Raw genomic sequence first — 21,272 nt, forward strand, 5'->3', positions numbered from 1 at the left:
GGCTACAGCCAGGAAGCTCCTCCGCTCTCCTCCCTCCCCAGATCCTGTTCAAGGCCTGTGGTTCCCCCCACCATCTGCCACCCGCCCGTGGCCTGCTGCCCCCCTTGACCGTCCTCACCCAGCTCTGAATCCTCCTTCTGCAAATGGCAGGGGGAGGAGCCGGAGCATCTCCTCTCCTACATAGCGCCCCATACCTCTTACATCCAGTGATGTCACCTTTGTTGTAGACGTTGTCTTTCCTCATCTTCTCCATTCAGACCAGACCGCCATGATGATTTTTCAGCCATCTCCCGTCTCTGCAGAGATTAACAAACAGACATTAGTTTCTCACATTTCCATCATCTTCACATCTTCTGAACACCCTTTCCTGCCACCCCCAATACTGTGCCCGCTGTGCCCCCAATACTATACTGCAGAAACAGTCCCCCTGGAAATACTACTACCACACAGATAGTGCCCCCTTCAACAATTATTGGCACACAGTGCTCTAAAAAAATAACTGTGCCCAGACACTAATAGTATAAAGATAATGTCCCCCAAAAATTATTGTGCTAAGCTGATACTGTGGCAGGGTGCCCCCCAAAGTAACAGTGCTCCCCAAAATAGAAATAATTCTCTGCCAGAGCACACTTAGTAGTAATAATGCCCCTATAGTGCCCATACTAGTTATCATGTTCCTCATAGCCCCCCAGTATTAGCAAAGCTCTGCATAATACCTCCTAGTACTAATAATTCTCCCTACAATATGACCGTACATGAAATACCCCCGCTTAGTGCCCGCTGTTGAGCTAATGTCCCCATAATGTATGCCAGTATAAAATACCCCTATATAGTGCCCCAGTAAATGCCCTCATAGTGCTCCTCTCCCCCTTCCTCAGTGTCCCCCATAATATGCCAGTAAAAAATGCCCCTTCTAAGTGCCACCATATGCCCCAATAGTGCTCCACTCCCCCATAATACCGCTCTCCCCTATAGTGCCTACCATAATGTGCCAGTAAAAAAATGCCCCCTTAGTGCCACCAGATGCCATAATGCCCCCATACTGTGCCAATAAGAATAAAGGCCCCTTTCGAGCCCCCACTTCCCCTTAGTCCCCCCAAATAATGCCCCTATAGTGCCACCAGATGCCCCATAGTGCCATTCTCCCCTATAGTGCCCCCATAATATGTCAATAAAAAAATGCCCCTTTAGACCCCCCAGATGCCCCCATAGTGCTCCTCTCCCCCATGGTGTCGCCCCATAATGTGCCAGTAAAAAATACCCCTTCAAAGTGCCACCATATGCCCCAATAGTGCTCCACTCCTCCATAGTGCCGCCTCCCCTATAGTGCCTCCCATAATGTGCCAGTAAAAAATGCCCCCTTAGTGCCACCAGATGCCATAACGCCCCCATGTGCCAATAAGAAAAAAAGGCCCCTTTAGAACCCCCACTTCCCCATAGTGCCCCCAAATAATACCCCATAGTGCCCCCCATAATGTGTAAAAAAAAAACCAAAAAAAAAAAAAACCTTTAGAGCCCCCATAGTGCTCCTCTCCCCCATGGTGCCCCCCCCCCATAATGTGCCAGTAAGAAGTGCCACCCAAAAAAAGTACCACCAGATGCCCCATAGTGCCAGCGCTCCCCCCCCCCCCCCCCTCCAAAAAAACAAAACAAAACAAAAAAATACACTGATACTTACCTCCATCAGCAGCGATGCGATGCAGGCTCTTACGGCCTGTATCCCTGCTGTGTGCTGCCCGGCTCAGGCGGCGTGATGATGACATCATCGCGCCGCCTGAGCCGGCCTCTGATAGGCTGCAGGCATTAGTGCCTGCGGCCTATCAGAAGAACAGGGGAGGGACACACCTCTCCCTCCCCTGCCGCAGCACAGCACAGGCATCTGTATCGCTGTCCTGAGGACGGCGATACAGATGGATTAGATATGGAGATGAGCGCTTCCACAATGGAAGCGCTCATCTCCTAGTACTCCTACTGACGCCTCCCCCCCCCACCACCGCCGATGAAGGATTAAAAAATTTTTTTTGGGGCTGGTTGTCCTGGGGGGGGGGGGGGGGGGGTCCAGACCCGCTGGACTCCCCCTGTAGGTGCGCCACTGTGTGAACGCATTGCACCCTCACTGAATCCTGACTCATTCATTTCAATGGGTCTGTGTACATGAGCATTTTTTCCACACATTACTTCTGCGTTGCGTGAAAATCGCAGCATGTTCTATATTCAGCATTTTTTCACGCAGCCCTGGCTCCATAGAAGTGAATGGGGCTGCGTGAAAAATGCATTGCATCCGCAAGCAGGTGCGGATGTAATGTGTTTTTCACTGATAATTGCTAAGAGATGTTTGAGAACCTTCAGGTTTTTTTTTATCACGTGCGTGAAAAATGCATCAAAACGCATTGTACCCTCACGGAAAAAACTGAACGCAATCGCAGACAAAACTGACTGAACTTGTTTGCAAAATGGTGCGAGTTTCACTGAACACACCCTGAACGCATCCGGACCTAATCCGTATCGTTTGTGTGAAAGAGGCCTTACAATGCAGTTTTTCTGCATGAAATCTCCCTGCCCCCCCCCCCCCCCTCAACTTATCTGAGCCTAGCATCCCAAACCGTCGATACGCTAACCTTCCCTTAAAACACAGGGAGACACGTAGATCATGGAAAGTCACCAAGTCCTCGGTATTGTTGTACTGGACACTTGGGGGCCCGCAGGAGGTCAGCCCCTCCTATCCAGCCAGTCAGACGCCTCCTCAGGAGTAGAGAAGAATCTTGCAGAATCCCCATCTTGAACTCTGAGACGCGAAGGATACAGAATGGCGTACTTGATTCCCTTCTCCCGCAGTCGTGATCTCACCGCCGTGAACTGTCTCCTCTGCTTCTGAACCTCTGATGAGAAATCCGGGTAGAATGAGAGTCTAATATTTTCAGACTTTACCTCTTTTAGCTGGCGAGCTGCTGCTAGAATAGTATCTGTCACTATAGTTCAGAACTTTCAAAATAAACGGGCATGCAGGAGCCCCGGGTGGCAAGGGTCTGGTGGTTATTCTGTGTGCCCGCTCCACAACGAAATTGGAGGACAAAGTGATAGGTGCCAGACATTGTTTGATGAGTTCCGCAAAGTCCTCAGGTGTTTGGCGCTCGGCTCTTTCCGGGAGGCCCAAAATCCGTATGTTTTGGCGTCTATTGCGGTTTTCTGCATCCTCCACCTTTTGCCTGCAGTATTTTCACCTGCTTCTGGAGGGCTCGCACATGATTTTCCCCCCAAGTGCGCCACATCTTCCACCTCTCCCAAACGCCTCTCCGCCTCTGCAGTTCTGTCTCGTATCTTATCAATATCATGGCAGAGGCAGGTTAGATCTGTTCTATTTTAGCTGTAAGTGCGGACTGGCAGTTCGTAATAGCAGACATTATTTTAAAAGGAAAGAAAATCCAGCACCTCGTTGTTCTTGCTTGACGGTGTTTTATTCCACAAACCAAATATACAGCGGTAAAAGAATCCTCAAAATACAAGCCCCAATACGGTCTACGCGTTTCGAACCAGATGGTTCTTAATCATGAATGAATAGTTACATTTTTCTATGAACCATCTGGTTCGAAACACGTAGACCGTATTGGGGCTTGTATTTTGAGGATTCTTTTACCGCTGTATATTTGGTTTGTGGAATAAAACACCGTCAAGCAAGAACAACGAGGTGCTGGATTTTCTTTCCTTTTAAAGTTCATATGCTTGGGTCTCTTCCCATCCGTGCACTCTTGAAACTGCTGATGCAGGTGAGCTGGACTTTTACTATTATTTGCCAGACATTATTTTACTCGGGTCCACCTCCACGAGAACTACCTTCCCCCATCTCCTCCGTTTGGCTCATGACATCCACCAGTGACTTCGAGTGAATTTCAGATCTTGGATAGTGATTAATAGGGGGTCGCACCCCAGGTTTCTTCACACTCATTTGCAGGGATTCTTGAGGGATAGCTCTCACCTCCCTTCCAGTAAAAGCTCCAGGCATTCACAGGGCTCAGCAAGGCAGCATCACCTTTCTCCTCTCCCTTCTCCTCCAATAGTGGGTTCAAGATGGCGGGGCCGCGTGCCCAGAGCAGCCCCAAATACTGAATGTCCGGGAGGCAGCAAACGCTTGGGAGCCTCCTCACAGCTCTCCTCTGTATCGCCGCAGCTCGTTGATCCACAGGGTTAAGTGGCAGGTCACGGGCAGAGCGCCATGCACTCATGGCGCAGGATGTAGGCAGGAGTCTGCACTGACCCAGCGGGACCAAGACAGGGGTTGAGCGAAGCCCAGGCGGTCTGTTCAGGGGCCGCCACAACTCGGGATCTGGCTCGGCGCCGCTGACAGACTGGAAACGCCTGCTGGCCAGGATAACCGGAGGATTTCGGAGGAGCTGAAGCGCGAGCTTCCTCACGCCATAACGGTCAGGCCACGCCCCCGAGGGGGGGCAGACCCTAAAATGATATGGAAGGCCAAGTTTACACATCCACTCAATACGATGCATAGGGAGAAAGCTGCCGAGCAGCGGCGGACAGTCTCTAGGCAATGCTCTGAGGTTTTCTCTATACAGTATGTGCTGCAATTTCCATATCCTGAGGAATCACATGTTATAAGAGGATTTCTAGCTGGCGGATCTCCCTGACTTCAGCTGTTGCAGAACTTGCTTACGTGCGCACTCCTGGTCCTGTGGTTAATATGTACTGGTGCAGTGTAACCATTACAACACTTTGTGGGTCTTCAACTTGTGAAGCGGAGTACCTTCTAAATGCAGAGACATGGTAGGTTGTTGCTGCGGAGTCCTGCACAATTGCTCTTTACTCCAGGACCTGTTCCATGGGTGAGGCTTCCTATGTTCCTTTGATTATAGGGTAGGCATCTGGGTGCCTGTTAAGGTGACGTATCAAAGGGGCAATTAGCTGTCACAGTAAGGTGAGTTTGAAGTGTTCCTCTGACCGTATGCCTCTACATTCCCATATTGGTAAAGCAAACCCTATACACGAGCTCAGCGGAAGGATTCTTCAGTCTGTAATGTATTGTAAGTAATCCAGGACCTGTGGATGTATTGGAAGATGCCATGTAATGTAGTATAAGCAGGTGCATGTATTGTAGTCTCCCAGGAAAAGCGTGTATATGCTTTTTTTTTTGTGTAGAAGCCTACAGGTGAAACTCAAAATTAGAATATCGTGCAAAAGTCCATTTATTTCAGTAATGCAACTTAAAATTAGAATTTTGTGAAAAGGTTCAATATTCTAGGCTCAAAGTGTCACACTCTAGTCAGCTAATTAATCCATACCCCCCGAGCAGAGGGCACCTGAGATTGTGACTTTGGGGTTTCATAAACTGTAAGCCATAATCATCCAAATTATAACAAATAAAGGCTTGAAATATCTCGCTTTGCATGTAATGAGTCTATCTCATATATTAGTTTCACCTTTTAAGTTTCATTACTGAAATAAATGAACTTTGCACAATATTCTAATTTTTCAAGTTGGACCTGTATATTTTATGTACAGCTCAGGCACATGTTTGGGCTCTTTTGACATATTTTTGGCTAATGATGGGCTGGGCTCATTCTACAGAAGGAACTTAGTCCCGAGTCAGCAACTTTTATGTGCCCCCCCGGCTTCTATGAAACTACAACTCCCAACAAGGACACTAGACTCTGCACCGATGTGGTCTGCAAGGCTTTTAGCAGAGCTGAGCCTGGCGCAGGTAGGAGCTCTGCATAGCACATCGCTGCTCCTGCCTGTGCCCATTCTGCTAACACCTGGCATAGCATATCGGACGTCAGTCATTAGCCAGTCTTTAGCAGAGCAGAGCCGGCACAGTTAGGAGCAGTGATTTGTGCTTCTGCCTGTACATCAGTCACTGCTCACTCAGTGCAATTCATCAGCAGTGTACAAGTGTGCAGACTCCAAATGACGATGGACGCCAGTGAAAAATTATAATGTGAATTACAAAAATAGGCGGTCATTTATCATGCTGAAATATTTCAGGCGCAGGTAGCGGCACAACGGTGAGTTGCACCGCTATCTGCGACTTTGGCCTGCTGACGCCAGGTCTAATATTGTGGGCGGGGAAGGGGATGGACCGGCAGGCCTGTCTCATTCACCATTTTTTATGCCTGTTTCAGGTATAGAAAAAGGTCTAAATGTAAGACAGCTCGGAAGCTGCCTTACATTTAGAAGTGGCGCAGGATCCGCCAAAGTTGTGAAGAGGCTGGCGCCTCTTCATTACTCCGGCAGAACCGCAACCAGCTAAGGGGCTTTATTAAGACCGACGTCTAAAATGCCAGTCCTTAATAAATGTGCCCCATAGTTTAAAAAATATATATCTTTGTACAGATCAGGTGCACTTTAAGTAAGTGTGTGTGTGTGTGTGTGTGTGTAATATATAATTTTTTTATTTTTTGCAGGAAGCTGTATTTGTTTGCAGGATGAATCTTTTTCCTGTAAATAAGAGTTTAGCAGGTATTTTTGAATAGATCCGCTCTCTGATGTGTGAAAAATAAAAGCTGAAACTTTGAAATGCCCAGGAAGCGGTACATGTAGATAACTTGTGAAAACCGAGCTCGCAGAAAGAAAGTTGCTGAAAATAAGGTTCTGTGGTGCATTTATTTATTTATTTATTTTTTTTAACACCTATACAGGTTCGATGTTTCTGAATATAATCTTAAATGGTCATGATCAGCGTTCTAAGTTTTTTTGTTTTTTTTTCCTTTCTCTATTCTCTCTCATTACTGAATCGTTATAGGTGTTAACCCACAAGTATAAAAAAATAAAATTTCCACTCACTTATCAGCTTATTTGGAGGACTTTCTTCCCTGTCTGTGGGTGGGCAGCAGCTCAAGCACCTTCATCTTCCAGGAAGCACTGCAATTAGCTCAGGTTAACCCCTTCCTCCCATGCATCTAGTCTAACATATACAGTAGCCCCAGAGATACATATAGGGGCAGATTTATCATTAGCTCAAGGCAGAATAATGGAGTGAAAAAGTCGCAAATTTTTGCGCAATCACTAAAACTGCGCAAAATTTTTCGACTTTTCTGTTCTGCACAATGCTCGCCAGTTTTCTGAAAGTGGGCCTGTTTTCTTATGTAAATGAATCTCTAGACAGATTTACTATTGCGACTATTTAAAAAGTCGCAAAAAAAATGCGCAATTTCACTCCAGTGAGGACCATGCCTTATCTTATGAGACTTTTTAATAGAACATGCAACTTTTTCGTAAAGATGTGCGACTTTTGTAAAGCTGCTTACTGACGGATAAACTGCTACCGTCAAACCCCATTTATTACAGTCTTAAATGGCCGATCATAAAACTGACTTTAGCCATATGTTAAAGTGGAGTGAGCTATCAGAGTAATGATAAATCTGGCCCATAGTGTGTAATGCCTCCACACCGTTTCCTTCTCCACTGTCTAGAGCAGGCATGCTCAACCTGCTGCTCTCCAGCTGTTGCAAAACTACAACTCCCAGCATGCCCGAACAGCTATCAGCCTACAGCAGGGCATTGTGGGAGTTGTAGTTTTACAACAGCTGGAGGGTCGCAGGTTGAGCATGACTGGTCTAGAGAGATATAGTTACATTTTTCTATGAATTCTGGCCCTCTTCATTGGCTCTTTGAGAGCACTATGCCAGCATAGGGTAAGGGAGCAGTGAAGCTACTGAGCATGACAGTCCACCGCTGAATGCAGTCTGGACTCTTCTATAAAAGTACCATGTCTGCCTCTACAGTAATTCATCCTTGACTGGCATCTCCTTGGCACACAGGTGGTCTACTTTTCCTAATTATTTGGGCATAAATCTGAAAAGAGAGGTTATCAATATTAAAAACAATCGTCAGATCAGGCAAGGGTCTGACACCCGGCACCCCCATCAATCGGCTGTTTGAAGAGGCAGCAGTGCTCTGGTGAGTGCCGCAGCATCTTCCCACTTGCCAAGCACAGCGCCGTCCATTGTATAGTGGCTGTGCTTGGTATTGCAGCTCTGCCTCATTCACTTGAGCTGTGCCTAGGCCGTATGACTGATTGAACATGGCGTCATTGCTGAGTACTCTGGTTTTGCCGAGCAGCTGATCAGAGGAGTGCCAGGAGTCAGAAAAACTGACCGCAAAACACTGAAAAAGCCATACGGTCGTGTGCAATAGACCTTAGTCTACTTTCACACTCGCGTTTTGGCTTTCCGTTTGTGAGATCCGTTCAGGGCTCTCACAAGCAGTCCAAAACGGATCAGTTTGCATTGTAATGCATTCTGAATGGAAAAGGATCCGCTCAGAACGCATCAGTTTGCCTCCGTTCCGTCTCCATTCCGCTTTCCAAACAGATCCGTCCTGGCACACAATGTAAGTCAATGGGGACGGATCCGTTTTCACTGAAACAATCTGGCAAAATAGAAAACGGATCCGCCCTCCATTGGCTTTCAATGGTGTTCAAGACTGATCAGCCTTGGTTATGTTAAAGATAATACAAACGGATCCGTTCTGAACGGATGCAGACGGTTGTATTATCTGAATGGATTTGTCTGTGCAGATCCATGACTGATCGGCACCAAACGCAAGTGTGAAATTAGCCTTACAATGTTTTACTATTTAAAACCAGATAGTGATATTTTTTTTTTTTTTTTATATTCGATTTTTATGTTCTGGTTGTATATTTGCATATTCAGTTTTTTGTACTTGATTATTGGTGTGCCTGTCTTCCCTGAGTTGTTGTTAAAAGGGGTATTTCGAGATTTTTCTTTTAATTTCATGTCTCCCCTCCCCTTGATGTGAAAAACTTTTCCATTGATAAATATTACATTTTGCCAGGCCAGCGCTGTGCTTTCCGGTCAATTGATGCTACAGACACTTCCTGGATCACGTGCCTTAGGGCTCGTTCACACGAACATATTTTGTGTTCCGTATATGGGCTGTTTTCTGCGTACCGTATACAGAACCATTCATTTTAATGGGTCCGCAAAAGATGCGGACAGCACTCTGTGTTGTCCGCATCCGTTGCTCCGTTCCCCGGCAAAAATTATGAGTCCTGTCCTATTCTTGTCTGATTTGCGGACAAGAATAGGCATTTCTATAATAGGCCTCCTGTTCCATTCTGCAAATTTTGGAAGGCACACGGGTGCCATCTGTGTTTTGCGGATCCGCAATTTGCGGACCGCAAAAGACTGCACGGTCGTGTGAACGAACCCTTATATTGTGCACATGATCCTAGCCTGGATACAACCAACAATGAACATGTCATTCATCAGTGATAAAACCTGTTCATGGCCTGCCCCCTGCACTCTATCATCACAGGGTATGTGTGAGAATGAATTTCCCACCAGTGCTGTGCGAGCATAGAATACTATCCCACCCTGTAACCAGGCCAGGGGAACATGACATTAAAAGTAAAAATCTTGGAATACCTCTTTAACAGCATTTAGAGAGATGCTTCACAGCACCCACATGGACCATAAGAACATGAAGTCTGGAGAGGACTCAGTGACTTGTATGGGAGATTGTTGTGGGCATGCTGTGCTCATTGTGCAGGGAAGGGGGGTAGATAAGCTGCAACATCACCTATTGTGAATGTTGGAGACTGTATTATCTATAAAGAGTTGTTGCCTGTCCTTGTAATCCTCATTTCTACAGATCACTTTTCAGAAGTCATTACATTGTCTTCATAGGCAGAAAGTTTCAGACTATTGTGAGGCTTATTGATCAGAGTGAAAACTGCAAGATCATAGAATAGTTGTCTAATGTATATAAAGGCATGAAAGAATTTCCACCACCAAAAATTCCTTTAAGATAGGTTTAAATAAATAAAAAAATTGAATTTAACTATAGCTCATCCATGGCGCGAAACCTGTTTGTTAATTGTCTTCCTCATTCTGTGATGAGACTGATTTTTGACCAGACACTAAGGCCTCATGCACGCGGCCGTTGCCCAGCTGTGGCCGTATTGCGGGCCGCAATATGTGGGCACCGGCTGTGTGCTCTCCGCATCACGGATGCGGACCCGTTAACTTGAAATTGCAAATTGCGGTCCCCAATGCACGGAACGGCCGCACAGCGGCCATGTGCATGAGGCCTAAGGGGGATATTTATGTTGCTATTTACGCATTATTTTTGTGGAATAACTTGTGACTCGCCATTTTTCTGAAGTGGTGAGAGAGGCCGTGACCAGCGGGGCTAGCACATTATCTTCTTTCACTCCATTATTACTCTGTCTCTATGCCGAGGCCTGCACCATAGCATGACTTTAGCACATCCTTCAGCTGTGCAAGTGAAAACGCCGGTCTTGATAAATGTCCCCCTTATTCCATGTCTCTGGCCGTCATGTTCAGGCTGATGATTTACCATGGTGAAAAAGCAGCCGCTTTCTCTGAAAATCAACTGCAGAAATCTAGAAGAAGCCTAAACTTTCTGCTGTGTATTTGAGGTGTATATACTGCTGCCAATCTGCATGCTGGGGTGAATCAGCATGTGGCTAGCCACTGCTTCTCCACTTGAAAATGTCTTCAAGAATTGTCATTGTCATGTTAGTACGGAATATGCACTGGTATTCGTGTTGAAAATGTGAACATACCCTTACAGCATTTGCCTCGGAGACTTGGCGTGCCTGCTTCTTGCAGCTTTCTAAATGTTATATGCTTACTGGGTTTACCTCCATATGCAATTTCATAAATGGCTTTCTGGCTGTGGTCGTTATTAAAAACCACAAGCCATCATGCAGTTTACTCATTGCTCTGTACCTCCTATGATTTACAGAGATACCAAATACCGTTTTGTGATATTTAATAGTAATTATGTTACAACACATTTATTGCAATGGTTTTTGCTCCTTTATTTTTTTTTAATAACATTAAACAAAATGTAAGAAAAGCCAGAAAATAAGTTCTATTCTTCTGCTGTAAATTTTAATAAAAATATGTATCATAGGTATATACTGGGAATTGAACCTCAAACCTTCTGTACAGCATGCGGCAGCCTTACCCACTACTGTATAGAAGTATTCTAATGTTTTAAGAGGATTTTCTGTACCTAGTAAATATTATAAAATAGAAAAACTCCAGTTGTATTGTATGTCAAATGATATTCTGCGAGCATCCCCAGAGAGGCGTGTGAACACACGCCATTACCGGCCTAGCGCAGTGCATACCGACACAGCTCCCTATAGCGGCATTGGTTTGATAAAGGCCATCTAGGCCAAAACGTCACTTTGAAGCCGCAAAATAAACAGAATATCATTTGACTCACAATACAACTGGAGTTTTTCTATTTTATGATTGAACGGGGTGGGAACCCGACTCCAATTGATTACTTCCAGAGTGCCAGGAGGTTACATCCCTAGTAATTAATAATAATAATAATATTATTTATTTTTTATATTATACCTGTGAAGAAAAGAGTACTTGGGCACAGAAAATCCTATGTTTACTATAGAGCCCTCCTATACACTAGTCCTAGTAAGTAAGGCTGCTGCCTACTACTTGGTTCAATTTACACAACATAACTGTGGAACAATTTCAGTATGTGATCGTGGGGGTCCAACACCTGGGACCCCCGCTGATCAGCTGTTTGAGAAGGCACCAGCACTCCTGCGAGCGCCACAGCCATCTCACAGCTCACCAGGCACAGCGCTGTACATTGTATAGTGGCTGTGCTTGGTATCGCAGCTCAACCCCATTCATCTCAGTTGCGCCTAGGCCATGTGACTGAGTGTCGTTACTTGGCCTAGGGCAGTGCTTCTCAATTATTTTATGTCATGCCCCCCCTAGGAAGAAGAAAACATTTTGCGCCCCCCGCGCAAATGTAAATAGTATCATTTGTCTATAAAATTGTTATAAGTACACCTCTGCATAACACTGTACCCTTATTAACGTATAAGAGAATAAAAAAAGAAAGAACTGTGGATCGGACACACACTTATGGGGGGATCTGTGGATGACGGACACTTATGAGGGGGATCTGTGGCTGGCACTCTTATATATGTGCCATCCACAGACCCCCCCCACCCCATAACAGTGCCATCCACAATGCCCCCCCCCCCCACCCCTTAACTGTGCCATCCACAGATTCCGTGTGCCCGCCGCCGTTTAAAGTTATTAAACATGCCCCCCTCACTCCTAATAGTACCGTATATCCGAATTTCTTCTGTATAATGCCGGCAGGCGGGCCGGGCGGCCGGCACGTCCCTCAGTGACGTCACTTGTCTGCGCCGCCTGCTTCATTCATAAAGCAGGCGGTTCAGGCACGTGACATCACTGAGGGACGCCCCGGCCGCCCGGCCCGCCTGCCGGCATTATACAGAAGAAATTCGGATATACGGTACTATTAGGAGTGAGGGGGGCATGTTTAATAACTTTTAATTCAATAATACATTTTATATTAGTATACCGGTGGGGCGGGGCTATAGTACAGTGACTGCACCGCCCCACCGCTATTGCCGGCCCCCAGCTCCTCCTCCCAGTCCCTCTTCCGGCCCCCGCTCCGTACATCGCGTCCAGCGCCGGCCTCTGATCAGACGGGAGATGAGCGCTTCCACAATGGAAGCGCTCATCTCCCTGCCGCATATTACACTGCGAGCTGTCGGCCGCCCGGCGCCCCTGTTGCTATGGCGCCCTGTGCGGCCGCACAGCCCGCACACCCCCAAAGGCCGGCCCTGAACGAGCCCCCCTTCACGGAGCCTCACTATTTGAGAAGCACTGGCCTAGGGAAGGCTAAGAGAAGGCTGCGGCGCTACTGAGAGTGCTGTTAAATATCATAAAGTATTTATCCCTCTAATCAGAACTCATACAATATATTGAATATTATAGTACAATAAATGGCGTCAATAAAAATGGCGCAAATATTTTTTGCTTCATTTCAGTAATATGAAATTTATTTAAGATCCTGCCTGTGATGAAAACTGCTCATTAAAGGGGTTCTCTGGGATTTACATATTGAAGACTTAGCCATCAATATGAGACCCGCTATTTGAAGCGGGTCTCACAGCTACTATACAATGTACTTGGTAAGCTGTGAGGAGGCCACGGGGCTCACGGGAGTGCTGTGGCCTCCTCAAATAGCTGATTGGCAGGGGGTGTGTGGGAGTTTGACCCCCCCCCCGCCGATCTCATATTGAAGACCTATCATATGTCATTAATATGTAAATCCAGGAGAACCCCTTTAAGGGCTTATTCAGACGACCGTATGAATGGGTCCGCATCCGTTCTGCAATTTTGCGGCATGGGTGCAGACCCATTCTTTTCAATGGGGTCGCAGAAAATGCGGACAGCATACCGTGTGCTGTCCACATCCATAGTTCCATTCCGTGGCCCGTAATAAAGAGAGAGAGAGATTCTTCTTTTTTTATTTTATTTATTTATTTTAATTGTACATAAACCAGGTGCCTGACCTTTCATTGATAAGCGAATTATTTTTGATCCTGGTTTATGCAAGTCCTATTCAATTGCAGACAATAATAGTCATTTCTATCATAGTGCCGGCCATGTGAGGTCCACAAAATGTGGAACGCACACGGCCGGTATACGTGTTTTGTGGATCCACAATTTGAGTACCGCAAAACACTATGATCATCTGAATGAGCCCGAAGTATAGAAAATCCCCACACAGCCCTGTAAATTTTGTTTCTTTAGTAAAAGGCTGTGGGCTCTTCTCCCAAACCACAGCGTCATTAATATTCACTGCACTGAAGTGAATATTAATGAGGTTGCTGATAGGGGCCCAGAGTAGTTAGGGGGCCCGACTGCAGTACTTTCAGCACTGCCCTGATGGTGGTCCTGGGCCATATAGACACCAGTGTGTGCCTTTAGCCCTAATATTGTACACAGAATGGAACAGTATTGCAGCCGCTAAGTTCTGAGTAGTTTTTTTTATCAAATTAAGGGCTTGTTCACAGGACCGTATGGCTTTGTCAGTGATTTGTGAGCTGTTTTTAACGGATCCGTTTTTCAGTTTTGTTTTTTTGTTTCAGTAGTGTTTTTTCGGTTCCATTCCGATTTTCCGTATGACATATACAGTAATTGCATAGAAAAAATTGGGCTGGGCATAACATTTTCAATAGATGGTTCTGCAAAAACGGAACGGATACAGAAGACATACGGAGTACATTCTGTATGTGTTTTTTTTTTTTTTTGCGGACCCATTGACTTGAGTGGAGCCACGGAATGTGATATGCAGGCAATAATAGGACATGTTCTATCTTTGAACGGAAATACAGAAACGGAAGGCATATGGAGTACATTCCGTTTTTTTTGTTTTTTTTTGTGGAACCATTGAAATGAATAGTTCCGTATACGGAACAAAAAAAAAAACGGCCTGTATACGGAATGCAAAAAAAACGTTTGTGTGAACGAGCCCTAAGAATAATTCTAGTAAATCTTTGTCTTGTTGCAGGTAAGCAGAATGCACAGTCTCAGGATTTTGACGCTCTTGGTCATGGCTGGGAACCTGGAGCTAGGATATGCAAGGAGTTCTTTAAGTCACCTGTTTAAAGGAGTGAAGGTTCCTCCAGCAACTAAAGGGGATCCCGGGCAGCCTCTCTTTCTCACACCCTATCTGGACAGCGGGAAAATTGATGAAGGTAAAGAAAAAAGAGGCAAAATTCACCTGGTTTTCTATATTACAGTGAATGAGTCATTTAGATATAATCTCTTCTACTAAAAGTTTAGGTTTTACAGTATTTTCGCACAGGGTTTATACTTTGTGTCCTTCCATCTGGATTTTACGGATGGACGGTCTGCAGCATATTTTTGTACCAAATCTCGTCCACATGTGGAAAAAATCCGCTTGGAAGTTGACTTGTGGTCAACGTGGCTTGTGAAACCTACAGCGTGACAATTGACCTTGCACATTTTTACTGTGGATTTTATCCCTTGCATTGCACAGAGTGAAATCAGCTGCTGATCTCCAGCGGATCTATGACAAATCCACATGTAACCCAAAATTGCTGCATACTCTCTTCCGCTCATTTTATGTCCTGTGTAGACAGATCCCAAAGAGGTATTGGGCCGGGCAAAATAGGAGGGGACCTCATTACCTGGTGTTGGAAGCTCTTGACCTCATTGCTCTGCTCCAGCAGTCTCCACCCTGCTGTTCTTTATTTGGTGTAAACACTACAAGTCTCAGCATGCTATTACATCTGTATTGCAAAACCGGAGAGCCACTGGACGACACTTCACAATCTGAGCACAAAGCACATGGGATTACAGGCACCAAATGGCGCAACCAACAAATGGCGACACAAGACCATATTGTTGGATTTATATAAAAGGCCATTTATCAAGGATCAGAAAAATACGACTGCTTTATTCCAGAAATAGCGCCGCACCTGTCCATGGGTTGTCTGGTAATGCATCTCAGCTACATTGAAAGGAATATGGCTGAGCTGTTATACCCCACACATCCTGTGGACAGGGGTGGAGCTGTTGTAGGAAGAAGGCAGCCATTTTTTTTTTTTTTTTTTTTTTTTTAATGAATGACCGGTTCTTAGGATAGGCCCTCTATTTTAGATGGGAGGGTGTCTCGATCTCTGCACCCTACCTTTCAGCTGTTTGGAGGGGCCCTGATGCTAGTGTTTGCTCTGTTAGCTGTGCTTGCTTTGTCCCAATAAGATGAGAGAGAGAGAGAGAGAAAAAATATCTGTGTAGATAAATCTTTAACACACATATGGGTCATAAAGAGATACTTTCAGATCGGCAGGATTTTTTTTTATTATAATATTAATTATTAATATAATTATAAGTAATTACTCTTTTATTTCAGCACGTGAGTTAAGCCTTGTAGGAAAACTGCCAGGATCAAATGTCAAGAGTTATTCGGGATACCTCACTGTGAACAAGACCTACGACAGCAACCTCTTCTTCTGGTTTTTTCCTGCACAGGTACGAGCACTGACTGCCTTCTATATCCAGTATCTCGTCGGATGCATCCAGAAGCTTTAATGCCTGTGGAGCACAGGAGGTCCTAAGACTCTGGAGCTTGTTCTACAGTGAAACCTTCCACCGAGCCAGTGTAGTGTAGAATCCCATCCTTGTCTAATATTTTCAGGAATTGGATTATTCAACTTTTTTACCTATAATATTTCACTCTAGACAGAATTAATTCTCAATCTTTTTCCAACCCTGGCCGCCTTCCAACCTTGTTTCCTCCCTTTGGCCCCCCTGTCCTAGCGGGTACCCAGGGGTGGAGATCCGAACTGAGAGGAAGAAGGAAGCGACATTCTTTAGAGTGCGCTTGGGGATCCGTCTCTGTTCACTCTACTTTTCTATTTTCTTCACTTCTGTGTTCTTTTTTTTCCGGTCACTTCTCTTTTCACTCTACTTCATTGATTTCTGTTTTCTTCACTTTAATTTATTTTTCTTTTTTTATTTCTGTTTACTTTTCTCAGTCAGTTCTGTTTTCTTCACTCTGTAGCCACCTAATCTTGTGCCGTAGACCCCCATTTATGGAATTTTCACCTGTGGCCCCTTGGAATATCCTTGGACCCACAGGGAGCCATATGGCGCGCGGTTTGGAAGCTCTGTTCTAGAGTACAGCCACACAGCGCAGAATGACAAAGTCTCCATGTGCTGCCTGCGGGTTTGTCGTGGATTTTGCTGTGGATATACCACAGACTTTATCCTCTGCATTGAAAAAGATGAAATCCACAGCATACATTGATATGTTGCAGATTTAATTTCAATACTGAGGATCAATTTACTATGTATATTTTTTTTACACATCATGCAGTTGACTTGGCCGTCTCTGTACAACGTTGCAGATCTTCCACCTGCAATTCCGTGGTGAAAAATCTGCGGCTTATATGCCATGCATGCCAGTACCCATAAGGGTCTGCAGCTGATCTGGCTGAAATCCACCACCACAAAAAACTGCCGAAAATGGGCTCTTTAACTACATAGTTATGTTATCAACACTCCGTGTTTTAAGGACTCTGTATAGACAAATGTAGATGTAAAGTGAATGGCTTTGTCTTTAGTTATTCTGAGTATCTGCAGCAGATGGCGCTGTTTCACTTTTTTATTGTAATATGAAATGGGTATTCTGTCCACCAGTTTTTTTCTGATTCTTCTTAAAAGGGGTATTCCCATCTAGGACACTGATGGCATATCACTGGGATATGCCGTTAGTGTCAGATGGGCGCGGGTCCCATGTCTGGGACCCACTCCTATCTCCCTGAAGTGAACAAAGAGCAGCCTTGCCACCCTCCGTTCACTGCTGTGGGAGTTCTCAAAATAGCGAAGCATCGACTCTGCTTTTTCTAGCAGCCCCATAGTGATGAATAATGAGGTGACCGCCTTTGTATGGTGCACTCTCTCTATTCGCCGCTCTGGGACTTTCGAAAACAGATGAGCACGCTTGCTTGGCTATTTTCAGAACTCCCATAGATGTCCAGTGCGCTCCCTTTCCCTTGGGGGCCCTGTTCTCTAGAGAGGAGCGAGTCTTATATGCCATCAATATCCCAGATGAACCAACCCCTTTAAATGTTCGGGTTTTTTGTAGGTTGAAATGAAGGCTGTTCGAAGAAGTATACTTTCATGCTAAAAAGCAGCATAGAGGGTCTTTAGGTTGTGTGTGTTGTTGTTTTTTTTTTTTTTTTTTTTGTTTTTTTGTTTTACAAGTATTAAAAATGTTTAAGGTAAACTGTCAGGCATGGCTAAGGAACATTGCTCCCTCGATCACGGCGATGCACTTCTGGGATTTCACCCCTCAGATTCAGTGGTTACGATTGACCAAGGCAATTAAATGTCTGTGATTGGCGATACCAAACAGCAGCCACTCAGCTTCTTAGTGGGCTCCATGTTTAAACCCCGACTTTCCTCTGGGCCATTCTTCTGTTATTCCTGCTGAGCATTTTTGAATGAAGGCATTACCATTTCCCTTGTCAAAGAGTGTCCCCATGTAATGTGACAGTTTGAGCATACCTAGGGACACCCCCATCCCCCCTTCAAACTGGTAACACCCAGCTGACAATTTATTCATTAACAGAGGGAAGGGCACAAGAGAGAGTTATGAGGGAACATTTTTCAGAATTGTTTTTCTCTGCAGAATTAGAAGTATTTACTAAAGACGCCATATCTGGAAAGCCTCTAGGTCACTGTTGGCGAACCTATAGCACAGGTGCCAGAGGTGGCACTCAGAGTCCTCTCTGTGGGCACCCGCACCCTGGAAAAAGTCTCTTATCAGTAGGCGGCCAGGTACATGCAGGTGAGGCTCTATATAACCGTATACTAGCGCTATATAATACTGGTTAAAGAAGCGCAAGCTACCAATTGCCCAAGGTTCTGTTGTGTGCCTAAAGCACTTAACTGCCTGCAAGTGGATTAAGTGCTTCCTATCTAGAATTCACAGAGCAAGATCAGCCTGTGAAAATATAAACCGCTCAACTCGTTTCTACGCGGGGGGTAATTTTCCCCCCAAGTCATCAAGAGCAGAAAAAAGATTGGCTCTAGAGGAGAAAAACACCGTCCGCCACTGATGGTGTGCGGACAGCATCTACCTGGCACTAGGATGGCCGTAGGCAGCCGCTCCGAATGCTGGTCTAAATACAACATGCCCCGCCCGCTGCATGTGCGCTAGTGGCTGCCGACCTACCCTAGAGGCCAGCCGTGATGTCAGATAACCGCCACAGGGGAAACGCTGATGGCACTGAAAGGTAACGGGGGAACATAATAGGCGGCTATAGAGAACTCCCAGCAATAATCTACATTAGCTACAGTGTGGGGATCAGAAGAGGAAACTTTGCAGAGGCGAAAATACTGATAGATATATATATATATATATATATATGGGAAAAGTCCAGTGGGAGCACCAACCGGAATGCAGGTGCACGGTCCAACACAGGGCAGCGGCAAACCCCAAAAGTATAAAGACGAAAAAGTAGGACTGCACTCCAAATATGTGGTAAAAACAGCAGTGATTTATTCACCCATGATATGGCAAGTCTTGCAAGACTTGCTCTGTGAATATATATACAAGACTTGCTCTGTGAATATATACACACACTGCTCAAAAAAATAAAGGGAACACAAAAATAACACATCCTAGATCTGAATTAATTAAATATTCTTCTGAAATACTTTGTTCTTTACATAGTTGAATGTGCTGACAACAAAATCACACAAAAATTAAAAAATGGAAATCAAATTTTTCAGCCCATGGAGGTCTGGATTTGGAGTCACCCTCAAAACTAAAGTGGAAAAACACACTACAGGCTGATCCAACTTTGATGTAACGTCCTTAAAACAAGTCAAAATGAGGCTCAGTAGTGTGTGTGACCTCCACGTGCCTGTATGACCTCCCTACAACGCCTGTGCATGCTCCTGATGAGGTGGCGGACGGTCTCCTGAGGGATCCCAATAAATATTGGGACATCAACACAATTCTAAAATTTTTTGCTCTATACACCACCACAATGGATTTGAAATGAAACGAACAAGATGTGCTTTAACTGCAGACTGTCAGCTTTAATTTGAGGGTATTTACATCCAAATCAGGTGAACGGTGTAGGAATTACAACAATTTGCATATGTGCCTCCCTCTTGTTAAGGGACCAAAAGTAATGGGACAATTGTCTTCTCAGCTGTTCCATGGCCAGGTGTGTGTTATTCCCTCATTATCGCAATTACAATGAGCAGATAAAAGGTCCAGAGTTAATTTCAAGTGTGCTATTTGCATTTGGAATCTGTTGCTGTCAACTCTCAAGATGAGATCCAAAGAGCTGTCACTATCAGTGAAGCAAGCCATCATTAGGCTGAAAAAACAAAACAAACCCATCAGAGATAGCAAAAACATTAGGCGTGGCCAAAACAACGGTTTGGAACATTCTTAAAAAGAAGGAATGCATCGGTGAGCTCAGCAACACCAAAAGACCCAGGAGACCACAGAATTCTTTCCCTGGTGAAGAAAACACCCTTCACAACAGTTGGCCAGATCAAGAACACTCAACAGGAGGTAGGTGTATGTGTGTCAAAGTCAACAATCAAAAGAAGACTTCACCAGAGTGAATACAGAGGGTTCACCACAAGATGTAAACCATTGGTGAGCCTCAAAAACAGGAAGGCCAGATTAGAGTCTGCCAAACGACATCTAAAAAAGCCTTCACAGTTCTGGAACAACATCCTATGAACAGATGAGACCAAGATCAACTTGTACCAGAGTGATGGGAAGAGAAGAGTATGGAGAAGGAAAGGAACTGCTCATGATCCTAAGCATACCACCTCATCAGTGAAGCATGGTGGTGGTAGTGTCATGCCGTGGGCATGTATGGCTGCCAATGGAACTGGTTCTCTTGTATTTATTGATGATGTGACTGCTGACAAAAGCAGCAGGATGAATTCTGAAGTGTTCCGGGCAATATTATCTGCTCAGATTCAGCCAAATGCTTCAGAACTCATTGGACGGCGCTTCACAGTACAGATGGACAATGACCTAAAGCATACTGCAAAAGCAACCAAAGTTTAAGGGAAAGAAGTGGAATGTTCTGCAATGGCCAAGTCAATCACCTGACCTGAATCTGATTGAGCATGCATTTTACTTGCTAAAGGGAAAATACCCCAAGAACAAGCAGGAACTGAAGACAGTTGCAATAGAGGCCTGGCAGAGCATCACCAGGGATGAAACCCAGCGTCTGGTGATGTCTATGCATTCCAGACTTCAGGCTGTAATTGACTGCAAAGGATTTGCAACCAAGTATTAAAAAGTGAAAGTTTGATTTATGATTATGTCCCATTACTTTTGGTCCCTTAACAAGTGGGAGGCACATATGAAAACTGTTGTAATTCATACACCGTTCACCTGATTTGGATGTAAATACCCTCAAATTAAAGCGGACAGTCTGCAGTTAAAGCATCTATTGTTCGTTTCATTTCAAATCTATTGTGGTGGTGTATAGAGCCAAAAATGTTAGAATTGTGTTGATGTCCCAATATTTATGGACCTGACTGTATCTTGGATGTCAAATAGATCATATCAGATGGCTGCTGTCCATTATGAGCATGTCCATTGTGCCTAAATAGGGACAAGTGACACGATTGGGCACATAGGGTGAAAATACTGCAAATACTATGATGATGCCTGTAGGCAGTAGATGTCCCTAATCCCCACCATGAAGAATAGGAGTTCACGTGTGTGTCCCTAATGTGTAACGGGAACCAATATACAGTAAACCACGGTGGTTTTTAACTCGTGTCACCACACCATATTATGAGCTTGCTGGTTATTTAGTTTGGCTGGTTCTTCATTTCTGTGAGTGGCTGTAGTAGTAACAATATAAAAATTGACTAAAAGAGATTTTGGAA

At 44.9% G+C, this 21,272-nt stretch overlaps 1 protein-coding gene across 3 annotated transcripts in view; it reads left to right on the forward strand.

The window, feature by feature from the left end:
* The window catches only part of CPVL (carboxypeptidase vitellogenic like), a 120,534-nt gene that overhangs the window by 10,092 nt on the left and 89,170 nt on the right, over positions 1-21,272 (forward strand). For 2 of the 3 annotated variants that reach the window (XM_040433569.1, XM_040433571.1), the window contains exons 2-3: positions 14,371-14,557; positions 15,739-15,857. In XM_040433569.1, the coding sequence (XP_040289503.1) occupies positions 14,371-14,557; positions 15,739-15,857 (306 nt within the window). Of the gene's footprint in view, positions 1-4,625; positions 4,774-14,370; positions 14,558-15,738; positions 15,858-21,272 lie in introns of those variants that run through there. The other variant, XM_040433570.1, reaches the window with a different exon arrangement.

Source organism: Bufo bufo, chromosome 5 (assembly GCF_905171765.1).
Source record: "Bufo bufo chromosome 5, aBufBuf1.1, whole genome shotgun sequence".
Classification (NCBI taxonomy): Eukaryota; Metazoa; Chordata; class Amphibia; order Anura; family Bufonidae; genus Bufo; species Bufo bufo.